We start from the raw sequence: 14,222 nt of genomic DNA, 5'->3' as shown, positions 1-14,222 counted from the left end.
TCAAACTCAACCAAACACCATCTTCCATTTGGAAGGTTGAACAACGTCGTCGTTATGTACACGGTACATAGTAGTTGAATTGTGGTACCCGAATATATACACGATTACTGATATTCACACCAAGCATAATATAATCTATGTGACTGTATTTCTGAGTCAGAATATTTTTCCAAATAAATAACTAATCTTTTGTTCCTTTTCTTTGTTTTTATGTACTTAAGCGCCTTATCCCAATATTGGATTTGCAGTTGGACCATACTCTGAGCCTGCAGGATATCAGGATAATCCATCGGATCAGGAGCCAAAATATAATCGCAATGGAAATTTTACCAGCTTACAGTATTCTGACAAATATGTTAGACATGCTTTCATTCGAAAGGTTGTTTTCTGTGTATTCATACTAACAATATCTCCCCCACCGCTTGTTATTTTTAGGTCTATCTAATTTTAACGGCTCAGTTGTTAGTAACTTCAGCATTTGTTTGCGTCTTTCTGTTTTCGTAAGCTGAAAACCAATTTTACTAAAAAATCTTTATCATTTTATAACAGATCGCCGGTAAAAAATGGGTTTCAAAAATTCATGGTTTTATTATTTGTCCTAGTAAGTTAAATTTTTCTCTTCAAATGATCATGTAGATAAGTCTCATTTTTCCTTTTATTCCACCAATACTGTATTTTGAAGGACTTTAAATGACCCCTTTTCCATGGATTTATAAATTTATAGACGTTAAATCCCTATGACCCACGAAAATATATTAGAAATTGCGCCTAGATTTTCCTGTCAGCGGAACTTCGAATTAAATTTATTAGTTCAAACAGTATAGTGATTTTACTGACGAGTTTACTGGTTCGTAGTATTTCTTTCTAGTAGTATGTAAAATACGTTATTAGTTACCCCATCCCATCATCCACCTAACGTATTACAAACTGTTGGTTTCTTATCCAATAACCTACTCAAAGTATACACAAAACTTCTCAATCAAAACAAAATCATTTCTGTTAGAAACAATAAGTTGTTATCAAATGAAATGGATTGCTGAAGCCAGTGAAGCACTATTCTGTTTAGCAGTTATTTGAACTCGTTTCCAGTTATTTCAGTTGTAATTAAAGGGGAATAGATATGGTTTAGGAATACTTAAAGTGGATAAAATAAACACAAATCAGTCCTTACTGACCATTCGTTAACGTTTTATATTTATATTACCTTCTGTATATAAGTGAAAGTATATTCGATGACGAATCTACTTAGCTATTTAGTCAGTAATTCCACCCTTTAGTATATATTCACCAGTTATTTTAATTCTTTACTCCGTGATTATTTATCTCTACCACCCAACTAGTTTACTATATTCATCCGTCAACATCCTATTTTAACACTTTGATGGTTAATACTGATACTTTATCAAGAATCATTCATGAGATAGTTAAGTATGTATTATTGTTACACCTAACTTAGGTGATAAAAAAATCAAAGCGTTTGTTAATTACTATGACTATAAATAATCCATACAACCGCTTTGTAAACACGTTGAACATTATCAACAAAGTAAACAGAAATCCGATAGACTATAGTTATGTTTTTATGCTTACTCATGTTACCTCTCTTAGAGCATAGGTCTCCAACCAGAGATCTCGAAATAATTCTATCTTGAGCTCCCCATTTCAGTTGACCTCAAGTTCCATTAATTCGTTTTACTCCTGCCTCCAATCTGCAGCGTAATATGTTCTTTGGTCTACCTCTGTTCATTTTGCCTTCAGGGTTCCAATTCAGGGTTAACCTTGTGATTTAGTCTGTTGATTTCCACAATGTGTGACCCATCCACCTTGTATCTTTTGCTGATTTCCTCCTCAACTGTAATCTAGTTTGTTTTCTTCCACAATAGGTCATTGTTGATGGTGTCTTGCTAACGGATCTGGAGTATCTTGCATAGACAACTGTTTATAAATACCTGTAACTTTTTATAATGGTTGTAGTAACTCCAAGTTTTAGCTCCGTACAATAGAACCGTCTCGATGTTTCTATTGAAGATTCTGACTTTGATGTTGGCTGGCAGTTGTTTTGAATTCCAGATGTTCCCCAACTGCAGGAATCCTGTCCTTGCCTTACCAGTCCGTGCCAGCACATCTGCATCAAATCATGCTCGTTTATCCATGATACTGGACAGGTAATTATATGTTTCCGCTTCTTCCAGAGCTTCTCCATCAAGTGTATTTTGGTTGGTGTCGGCTGTATTGTATTTTAAGATCTCACTTTTTCCCTTGTGTGTGCTGAGGCCTACTGCTTCATAAACTGTTGCTACACTGCCGTCTTCACCTAAATTTGTTGCTGTGTTTGGGCTGAAGAGCTGGGTCATTTGCGAAGTCTAAATCGTTTAGCTTCATCCAAGCTGTCCATTATATTCCGTGCTTCCCCACGAAGTATAAAGGTCTTCATAATCCAGTCAACCACCAGAAGAAAGAGAAATGGTAAAATTAAACAGTATTGTCTGACACTGGTCTTCACTTGGAATGCATCTGTCAGCTGTCCTCCATGTACGGGTTTGCAGTGTTGTCCGTCGTAAGAATTTCGTATGATGTCAATTTTTTCAGATGCATCATCTTGTCGAAGAAGGTTCCTTAATAAGCTTCTGTCCACATTGTCAGATGTTTTTTCATAGTCAAGGAAGATGATTTATAGTGACGAGTTCCATCCAACTGATTGTTCATCGATAGTCCGTAGTATCGCGGTTTGGTCTGTGCACGATAGATGCTCACGGAACTCAGCCTGTGGGCCTCAAAGTTGAGAGTCCATTAAATCTCTCATTCAGTTCTGCAACATTATGTTGAAAACTGCCTGGCACTGTTAGTACTGTAATGCTTTTCCAGTCCTCAAATCTACTAGGATATTTCTTTGGCATTTTGATGAGGTATCCTTCTTTCCAATTTGTTGGTACCTGTTCTTCCTCCAAAATCTATCTGAAGAGTACGTGAAACATATTTGCAGGTACTTTTATGTCTGACTTTAATACCTTCGAGGGTTTGTTATCTGGTTCTGCTGCTCTCCTACCCTTGATTTGTCTGATGACATTGGTGATTTTTCGATTGTTGATGCGGTAAAATTTACAGGAATGTTTGTGGGCGTTTGTTCGATGCCAGGTTAGCTCAATGGGTCTAGTCTATTGAAGCGCACATCAAAGTGTTCTATCCACCTGTCCCTCTGCTCTTGGACCTCAGTGATTGGCTTTCCTTTTTGTAAATTGACTGGTCGCTTTGGTTTACTATATTTCCCTCCTAGTGTCTTCATTGTATCATGTAGCTCTCCCATATTTCCTTCTCTTTCAGCTTTATCCGCTGTCATTGCTAGGTCGTTCACATATTTTCGCTTGTCGGTTCTAATGCTCCTCTTCATTCGGTTGTTTGCCTCCGTGTATTCGGTCTGTGTCTTGACTTTCTCTGTCCTTGTTCGACAGTTGTTGATTGCTATCTTCTTGTTCTTGCTTTCTTGAATCGTATCCAGGGTGTCGATGGGGATCCATTGTTTGCGATGATATTTCTTGAGGCTCATCATCTAGCATGTTGAAGTGAATGCTTCTCTGGTCCCTTTCAGTTGTTCTCCATAATGGTTTCCTCTTTGTGTAGATCTTGTATGGCTTGGGACCTGTTTATGAGAACTATCTTGAATTCGTTGAGTTTGTCAGTATGTCGAAGGAAGGCTGTATTGAACTTTTGTAATGATGTTGCCCCAGTAGTCCTGTGCTACTTTAGCGTTAGTTTCATCTTGGTAACCACCAGGTGGTGATCTGAAGATGTGTCAGTTCCTCTCTTTGCTCTCTCTTCTTCCATGAAGCTTCTAAAATTTTTATTGATGCAAATATGATCTATCTGGTTCTGTGTGGTGTGATCCGGTGAGACTCATTTAGCTTTGTGTGTGGGAATATTGTGCCGCCTATAACCATTTTGTTGAACATACGTAAATTTGGGAATCTGTCACCATTCTGCTTCTTTTCTTCTAGTCAGTCCATGTCGTCCCATAATATCTTCATATCCGGTGTTGTCCATTCTGACTTTGGCGTTTAGGCCTCCCATCAGAATGGTTAGGTCCTTTCCTGGGCACTTCGCTACGATTAATTGCAACTTCTCATAGAACTGATCTTTATAATCGTCGTTGCTGTCATTGGTGGGTGCGCAACACTGGATAACATTCATTGTAATTTTCTCCTTTGTTTTGAAGGATGCTTTGATGATCTTGGGTCCATGAGATTCCTATCCTACAAGGCATTTAGTTCTTCTTTGCACAACATCAGAGCAGCTCCCTGAGCCTGTGGCGCATTTTCCTATTCGTGATAGGAGTACACCAGCATCTCTCTCGTACTTGACCTTTTCTATCCAGCTTGGGTCCAATGGGTTTCACTGATTCCGAGCACCAACAAATCATATCTCCTCTTTCAGTAACTATTTGACTGGTCCTTTCAGTCTCGCGTTGTCTGGACACTCCATGTACCTATATTAGTCGTTGCTCTGGTTGTTAGAAGAGGCATCGCCCTCATAACTTCCGAAGAATGTCGGCTTTCATCATGAGGCATCACAGTTCTTCAGAATGAAGGTCCTTCAACTACCAAGAGAGAATTTAAATGATTTTTCCTGGTTGGGTTTTTATCAAGGTTGTTTTCTACTAGATTAGGTTGCTAACTCCATGCCCAAGCCCCCTCTTTTACCTGAGCTTTGAACCGGCAGTAACCCTAGACAGACCACAGGTTGGTGTTATGTTAGGCGTTGCTTTCATGTGCACTTACTCATAACTTTCACATTTGAAGCAAAAAGCACTAATAATCAACGCAAGATGGTTATGTTGTACAGCTAATTATTGTGCAACATTTTCGTCAATGAGATAAAATATGTCTTTATCAGTCTTCTACTCTTATACAAAACCCATAGCTAGTTTGTTCAACTTTGTATCGTATCAACAATATAACTTCGTAATATTCTCTTATTCCCCAGTATTCCCTGATCATGATACTTCACTGGAATCGTCTCAAATCAAAACATGAATTGAGGAATGGTACATAAACTCAAATAACAAAAATCTAGGTGGTAAAAACATAGTTTTTATAGACTTTTTATATAAAAACCTAACATCCCGATTCATTGTTTGGAAATGGACATATCAGCGTGTTTTGATTTGAGTCTGTTCAGAGCATGCAATAGACAGGTTTGTATCCCGCTAACGCTCGTCGATCAAGTTTTTGGTTTTGTGTAGTATAAAACTCTAACAAAGTATCACTTAATCACTTTAAATTGTACTGAAGTTATAATTAATACTGAATATGATCTAATAGTTTAATGACTCACCTTACGAACCCAATTACATCTACTTCGATTTCATGTATCCGAATAATATCACAAACTCTCACATAAACAATGTGACCGAATGGGGCCAGTAGAGTAAATTTATATTTAGTAGATGAGTAACAATAATATCAATTATCAATTACAATTTTTAACATCAAAAACTATCTTAAATACCAGTAATGTTTTCACCTGTCCACTTTGTGTTTCCATTGAAACAGTTTTTTCCCTAATTTTAAATTTCTCAATTCTGTTAATTGAATTTATTGATTTCTCTTTGTATTTTATACATTAGTGCTACATTTTTATGCACTTATATCGCATTGGTTTGTTGTCCCAGTGTAAGACGACGATATCCTGGAAATGTGATCGCTTTATCTGTTTTTGTAAGTGTTTTCTTTTTCTTTTTTTTTCATTTTAAAACAAAAACATCTTTGTTTTGTATAAATCTACAAACTTTCTAGTATGTAGATATTTATTTAATAGTAGTTAAGTAGAATAGAATCATAGTTGTTAATTAAATTTTTTCTCATAAATCATCTCATCATTTTGTTAATAATGCAGAATAATTCATAGTGTTAATTAGTCTGTAGAGATATTATGTTAGTTCAATCGACATTCAATCAATTAATCATAAACAACGTAGAACTTAAGAAATATTTCTATCAGTTCAAGTTGCCATAACATCTCAACACGATGAGATGAAATTATAAAAACAGAGTAGTAGTAGTAGTAGTAGAAGAAGAAGAAGACATTAGGCAAATGTAGATAATATGCTTTAAGAGGAAGGAATGCATTCATAGGGTAGAAAAAGATCAGGTTGTTTTACAACTGAAAATTTTAAGGAAGATACAGTGTTAGTGAATCTGCATTATTGTGACCGATTTTGAATCATATCACCCAACATCAACTATTGGTTAGGATAATCATGAGAACCCTACTGATATGGCTCAATTTAACAGTCATTGACTCTGTAGTTAGATCTATATTGTAATATAGAAGTTACAAGATATATATATATATATATATATATATATATATATATATATATATATATATACTTGGTATATCATCGTTAACCATAGAGCTTTCATTTCAACTAAAATATCTTGATAGTTTATAAAGCTTTATAGGGTATTAAATTAATAATTGTTACTGTTTCATGAATGTGTTCACAGACAAATTATCAACTCTGTTTCTATAACCAAGTGTATTCTTAATGAAACAAGTAACATTTTTTTATTCATATTTTTACTCATGTCATTTTATAAGAACAGTACATGTGTATTTGAATTGAGTGAACAACCATAGACTTATCAACTCTCTTCTCTGTGCCTAATTCGATTTATTTCAATCACAAAATCTATATTCAACCTTGAATTATTATGATAACGTAAAACAATTAGTCAGTTGAATAATTTCATTTCCTATGATTGGACTGAAAGTAAATGTAACCTACTCCATATATGCAAAATCTGGGAAGATATCTGGGAGTATTACTTTCACAATATTGTTGCTATAGTAAGACTATTGTATTCATATTTCAAGTCGCCAATTAAGAGATCTTATAAAGAGTAACCAGTTAAAGGTGTATCTTTTTGAATATTAAATAAGTATCACAAAGTTTAACATAGCTTCAATGTTTTTATGTTTATTGAATACTAAGCACTGTAATATAATGTCTTAATTGATAGATCCAGATATTGACTTTATTATTATTGATTCGTACCAAGTAGCAACTTGTATGAATGTATATATCAACCAATCTAGACAGTAACTCATTTAATAAGTATCAGTTAATTTACTCGAATTCTAACCAAACTGTTCCTATGATAACAATTAATGATACTATTCGCTCATATTAGGTGATGGGCTTCGGACCTATGACCTATTAATCGAAAGTTTTGTGCTTTAACTATAAAGCCGACTACCAGCGATTAAGCTATATAATATCATACTAAAATTACTTAAAATAAGTAGTAGTTCGAGTCAATTATTAGAGAATTTTTGTTTTTGATATATACTGATGAAATTAATTCAATGTTATAAGCATTTATACAAATACTTAGGGTAACAACCATACCACCATTACCTACGTTTCAATCAACAGTGTTACTACTACCTTTGTAGATTCACATTTTACCTGAATGTTTTATTGTTATTATTTTTTTCTTATTGCCATTAACTGTTTATTTTTATTTATTTCAGACACTGGCATTTTCTTATATGACGGGTACAATTACATCATTTTATGATACTCAATCTGTTCTAGTTGCTGTTGTTATAACAGCTTGTCTATGTATAGCAATTTCTGTTTTTGCTATACAAACACGAATTGATATTACAAAGTGTACTTCTTTAATATTTGTATTAAGTATTGTGGTAATGTTAACTGGACTTGCTTGTGTCATTGTTTTTGCTGTATCCGGACCGAATCGGGTAAGTTTTAATATTTTGGATCATTGAATTGTATTCATAATATGCTTAATTTATTTCGTGCAATAGGGCAATAAGATTGTGCGTTACACACAAAAAGAAGAGAGATTATTTCATAATTAGAAGTAAATTGTGGCTAACAGTGGATATCAGGACCCTCGTTTCGTCCTATATGGGACTCGTCAACTGGATGTACTTGCATCTCAGAGTTGATGTTCACTCTAATAATTGACTGCAGGTATGCCCAGCTGAAGAGTCCCAAATAAGATCAAATTCGCTTTTTGGACCCCTTGTTAGCCACTACTATCCATCTCTGCTTATAATGCTTGTAATTTAAGGCAATATCGAAGCAATTCCTACAGGATGTACATTATGTCAAAAGAGACTGATCTATTGTACTCCTAAACATCAATGAATAAATTCAAACGATCAATACAAATGGTTACTTCATAGTTTAAACAGACTATGGCTAGCAATGGAATTTAGGATGTTCGTCTCATCATTTTAGGAACTAATTATTTGGATACAACTGTATCTCAGTGTTGATTTTCACACTGGGACTCGAACCCGATGTCTTTCACTTTAAATAATCCATTTATTCTATAACATTTATAACAAATGACTGTATCTAGACATTCTGCACAGGATGCATTTATATCAAAAAACTTTAATCGTTCATATACACAACAAAATAATTCAAATCTTTTCTAATAATGATATAAAGTAGTCATCATTATAGTATGGATGATTTTGTGTAAACTGTTCACTTTGTAGTTTTACATTATAAACTGACGTTATTTAGACAACAACTCTATCATAAACCTGAAGACACCGATTGATTGTATCATCTTGATACAAGACACATCAACAACAATGTACATAAGCGACCTCATTAATAAATTGTTGCATTGCCATCATGTCTAAAAATAACAGGACATAGTTATGTGGTATTATGGTGGAATGAAAGAAAAAGGAATCAAAATATATCATTATCATAGTTTTTTATTTGTTAACTTTTTAAGTTGCGTAGGCAACAAACAGTTATTACTTAGCAAACAAAGATTAAATATAGCGAGAAATGTTAACCAATTATTTTGAATATTTTTTAATCGAAACATAGTAAGCGCAGTAAATTTAAGTGTGAACATTATACCATTGGATTTGAGTTATATATCAATTTATGTATGTATATTAAATCTCAAAATCAATACGGATTCATGAATTCTGATTTAACGACTTAGCTAGCAGTGAATTAATAGTTTAGACATATTAACCATACTTAACTCTGTACGAAAAGAGGTAGGAATTGTTTACTAATAATGAAAAGCTTCAATGTAAAACAAAGTATTGATTCAGTCGTTTTCAGTTTGATCTAAGCAGTTATGGGTTACAGAATTAGTTTCTTAACCATTGGACAATAGATTTGAAGTTGTATCCATCGAATTCAGTTTGAACAACCGCATAGTATATGACAAGCTTTTTACGTTTGAAGTGTGGTGGTGCGCACAAATCTGTATATGGTCAGTCAGTCAATCAGTCATAGGAAATATAGAGCCTGGCCCATATATGGATAGGTTCAAGTTACCACAACATTTTATTACGATGAAATAAGATTATAAAGATAAATGACAGCAATAGAAGTTGTAACAGTATCATTGATATTAGAAAAGATTGGGCATGAATTGTATAATTAGGGAAGAAATAATGGATTCGGGAAGTAGAAATGTGTGGGATAATTTTAAAATTGATCATAGTTATCATGTCGTCCTCAACCAGGTAATCTGAATCTACATACACGATTCGGTCCGACAGTCATTAACTTCATGGAGTAATGTCGCTTCCTGGTTTAGTCACCCTCTGCTTTCTTCCAACCTATTCCTACACTGGCGAACATCATGGGTCGAGGTAAGCCATGGTTGAGCATTCATAATACATATCTTAACCACCTTAGTTGGTTCGGATTCATTACCCCACCTACCAATTTGTTATCTTTGCCTAGTACCATGAGTCTAACCTCAATATTGGTCATTCGGTAATCACACCTGTATGTAACAAATAACTTACATTATTTCTTGTGTTATATTTCATGGTTCTCTCAATGTTTATGCTCAAAGATATGTCCAGTTAGTCATCTAATTTTTCCCTTAAAATATTACTATTCTGATACTCCTCAATAAATTATATCTTTTTCCATAGTATGGTGAACATGAATTCATAAAAAGAGTTCTCAAATAACCAATATTTATATGTATTTTTCTCACTTGTCTCCAATTAGATCTTGCAAGTCGTTTATGGTGGACTCGCAGCCTTGTTGTTTGGTGTGGTATGTTTACACTTGTTTTTACTGAGCTCTGTTGATTTGTTAACTTTTCTTTTGAGAGTAATTCCTACTGTGGTTACCAAATCTTAGTTCTTTAAAACATCCACTCCCTATAGCCACTTAACTTTCTATACTAAGTGAGCTGTTAGTTGCCTAGTATTGTTATTGGACAACAAAATACAATGTAATCAGAGGCTTTTTATTGAAGGAAAAATGTATTGACAGGAAATTCTTGATCTAGGTGTTTTTCTTGTTAGTGTTCGGTACCAAGAGAATGTACATGTTTTTCAAAATTCAAACTCTCATTGGTCAACGATGTAGTAATCTCTATTGCATAACAGCTAGATAGTCTAATTGGTTCATACGCCATTTGTTCCTGCAGGATACTGGAGTCCATGTGCATCATTGGTTTGGGATCCGGTTAAAGCGCCGGACATTCGCTTTTCGTCCTCTCATTTTCGTAAACAACACCCCCGCCACGAGAAAGCAGTGAGTAGGACTTCCCTGTCAGAGGCTGTATATGCGCGGCCATGTGAGAGCATTTCGCGAGGGAGAGCGGACTCTCTCCACTCTCGGCCATACCAGGGCATTTTGGGGCCAAAGTATGGGCCCAGCCGGGGTTCGAACCCGGGGCCACTCGCACCCTAAGCGAGTATCATGCCTTTAGACCACTAGGCCAACTTAAAATAGATAGAGTGAAATTCAGACTTACAACTTAATATATAATATTCTAGTTTGTGCATCATTTTTCAATATTTCTCAGTTATATATTGAGTTTATTGTGTATATTTGTAATTTTTTTCAGTATCTGGCTTTTGATACACAACATATTATCGGTGGACGAGAGTTGGAACTTAGCGCAGAAGAATATATATTTGGTGCTTTACAATTATACTTGGATGTTGTCAATTTATTCTTAATTATTCTATCATTTTTTGGTAATAGAGATTCATAAAAAATAATAAGTCTGAATAATTTCCAAAACATAAAAAGACAAATATAGTTACATCACACTCACATACAAATGAGTATTACAATGAATGAAGTATTATTCTCATCTCTTTTCTTTTTCCGTGTCTCTGTGTGTTTGTATGTGTGCGTTGTTGATCATCCCTATTCTTCTCTTCAATTTTCTATTCATTAAAATAAAAAAAGCTGTTTTATTGTTATTCTGTAATTGTTAAGAAAGGTGATTATATCAACTTTTACCATTGCTATTCGTGCATATATGTATGGATGGATAATGAATAAGATTGTGTACTTCAGAGCTAGAATATGACGTAAACATCATCTGAAAATTAATATTTCATCAAATTCACATTCTTTCATCATTTGTCCTATCAATTATAAGAGTTGTAATCTCAGTTGGGCCCTTATATCAGACTTAAACTTCACGAATCATGGACTTAAAATTGTTGTTGTTATTAAGATTATGATGATATATTCTGTTTAACATTACGATAACACTTATTATTCATACTTAAAATAGTAATCATACATCTCTTAGCAGTGAGTATATTTCTTGCTCTAATGCTAATATGTTATTTCTTCTGTTTGTGAACTACATTTCTATCCTTTCAAGTTGTCAATAACATATGACAGTATTTGTCATATTTGAATACTTTGTGTTATGACATCCGAGAACTCACTGAATCCGTATTCATAATAATTCGGATTTTTATTCTAAGGCAAAAAAGGAATAGGGTATTACTGTTTCTTACTTTCGACTCTCTCTCTTACACACACACACACACACATGCATACACCTTTTTCATGTAATCTTTTGTTTGTTCGATTTTGTCCATTCATCAATCGTAAATACATGAAGAATAAAGATACAAACTAATAACAAATGGATCTTATTTACCTGTGTGTATTTTGATTTCTGGAATTATCATCGCTTGTTTTCCAATTAAACTTATTATAATATTTTATGTGTATGTCTTTGTGTTACAATGAATCATTACTGAAACACTTACTACTGATTTATTTTGTGTGTTTCGTTGCTGTTTTAAATGATTCGACTATGAATTCATTGTATTGTGTAATTGTGCACAAAATATACAGTCATAATTATGTGTTTTATATTCTTAAATCAAATATCAATTTATGGTAATAAATATATCGTTTGAATTGACTGGAACAATTTCTTACTGGATGACACATTAATGTATTAATTTTCTGCGTCTACTGATAAGATAATTCAATCAGTAAAGTTTAGTACTGAAATCGAAATATGTACATAATTGATTTTCAACTAAGTAGATCCAAGGTTCGGTTAGAGCTGCTAAGTAAAAGTATCGCTGTTTATCATACCAAAAGCATGCAACTCAAAGCCGAACGTGTATAAACTTGTGCTTGGTAAATGAATTACACTAATTGAAGATCATTGTTGTTGCTTTAATATGGTGGTCAGGATTGTTTATTATGGTAACCGAATTGAGCCATAATGAATAGGACACATTCCTTTAGGACGTAACATGCTAGGAATATCGGTTAGACTAAAAGCGGTAATGTTAGGTCCGAGGAAAAAGTCATGCTGCTAACTATTCTGAAGTGTAACACCAATAAGGTATTTCCTTCAGACGACTAACATCTGTAGTGATGCTGTTTTCCTATGACGGGAAAGGTCGGATAAAGTCGACCCTAAAATACCACACCATCTTACCCATGGATTTTTCTCCGACCTTAAAGCCTTTAAAATATGAAGCTAATACATAAAGAACTTGCAGAAAAGCCATGTGTGACCGGCCTCAGGTACCTGTCCCTTGAGCACTGCGGTTACGCTCCTAGGTCGCCATAAACACTACGAATCTAGTTCCGCTTCCTGGTATTTCGAAAACTACACTTCCACAATGTATGAAACTGAGAAGTAATGGTCGCTCACACACCTCTAACAACCTAGATGACCTTGTTAAAAACTTTAACTGACTGATGGGACAGTATTTATTTCAGAAGCTAGGCTCGTTCCCTAGTGGGGTCGTGGATACACATTGCCACTGCAGGATCCCTATAATAGGACCAGACAGCCATCGAGTGCTTCGTGACTTCAAATAAATATCTTGCTCCAGTCAGTTTGTAATGTGGAACTATGAAATTTATCAGTCTGCACAGGTTCCTACACTAAGAAACATTTAGTTCAGACTAACTTTAAACCATTAGATATTGTAACAGTTGTACATCAGGTTGACTATTTGTATCATGAATGGGTGAATATCCTAAACAGACTATGTTGGAAGTCATTGAGCAGACTCTGACGTTAGCTTCCCTACAAATGTGAAATTAACTTACACAGATTACTTAGTCCTAATAAGAGAGAAAACCACTTTCATTAATTACTAATCCAGATTGGACGAGATTTGTATACGAAGGTTTGTAGGTCAGTTGTATGCAACTATCTCGATCGATGTTATGGGACCTCAGCAAAAACAAGTGAAAAAAATTAGAAATTTTCAAAGCAGTGTAGTTGAAATAATAATATTCATTTGCAATTGGAAATCCAAACATGAGGAATGCTACTCTGTCGCTCAATATTTTGGTGTAGATAAATGATAAGTACAACAGTATCACTAATTTATATTTGAACATCTCAATCAGGAAATCTATATTTATATGATATAATTCAGGCTATTAATTAATGACCTCATTATTTAGTATCATTAGTTTCGTTTAGTTGTCTGCATCTATCTTACAGCCCAAGGCAGTTTAAATGGTAAAAATAATGCAAAAGTATAGTACGTTTGTTTAATTAAATTTATAATATGATTTTAATTACTGAAATTACTAGAACAATTCAATATTTACGTTAGTGCTGTTAGGGGTAGACTAACTGATTGGGTACTGTGAGATTATTGTGATAACTAGTTGGACACATTAGATGGTGAGCATTAAAACTACCTTGTAATTTTTATCTCATGAACTCATTCTTTCTTGTCGAATCATATTAACTATTATCTAAATTTTGTTAGTATCACCTATATTAATACTTCTACTACTCTGGTATTTCTTTTGATAATTCACATCTTATTGTACTTACTAGATGTGACAACTTGAGCTGATTTGTATTTGGATTAGATTTTATATTGATTATAATTGAGAGATCTCATTGTATGTTCGATATCTGATCTAACTATGCTATGAA

At 34.1% G+C, this 14,222-nt stretch overlaps 1 protein-coding gene across 1 annotated transcript; it reads left to right on the top strand.

Annotated features, from left to right (window-relative positions):
• Window positions 1–563: 563 nt before the first annotated feature.
• Window positions 564–12,217, top strand: MS3_00010256 (uncharacterized protein; the record flags this gene model as incomplete). Its single annotated transcript, XM_051218614.1, has 5 exons — window positions 564–601; window positions 5,621–5,711; window positions 7,534–7,764; window positions 10,037–10,084; window positions 10,887–12,217. 5 exons carry the CDS (start codon window positions 564–566, stop codon window positions 11,034–11,036), a joined length of 558 nt encoding a protein of 185 aa, XP_051064128.1. The 3' UTR covers window positions 11,037–12,217.
• Between the last annotated feature and the right edge of the window lie 2,005 nt (window positions 12,218–14,222).

The sequence above is a fragment of the Schistosoma haematobium genome (assembly GCF_000699445.3).
Source record: "Schistosoma haematobium chromosome Unknown HiC_scaffold_114, whole genome shotgun sequence".
NCBI classification, from domain to species: domain Eukaryota; kingdom Metazoa; phylum Platyhelminthes; class Trematoda; order Strigeidida; family Schistosomatidae; genus Schistosoma; species Schistosoma haematobium.
The sequence above is the reverse complement of the archived record's forward strand: the minus strand, read 5'-3'. Positions and strand labels throughout refer to the sequence as shown.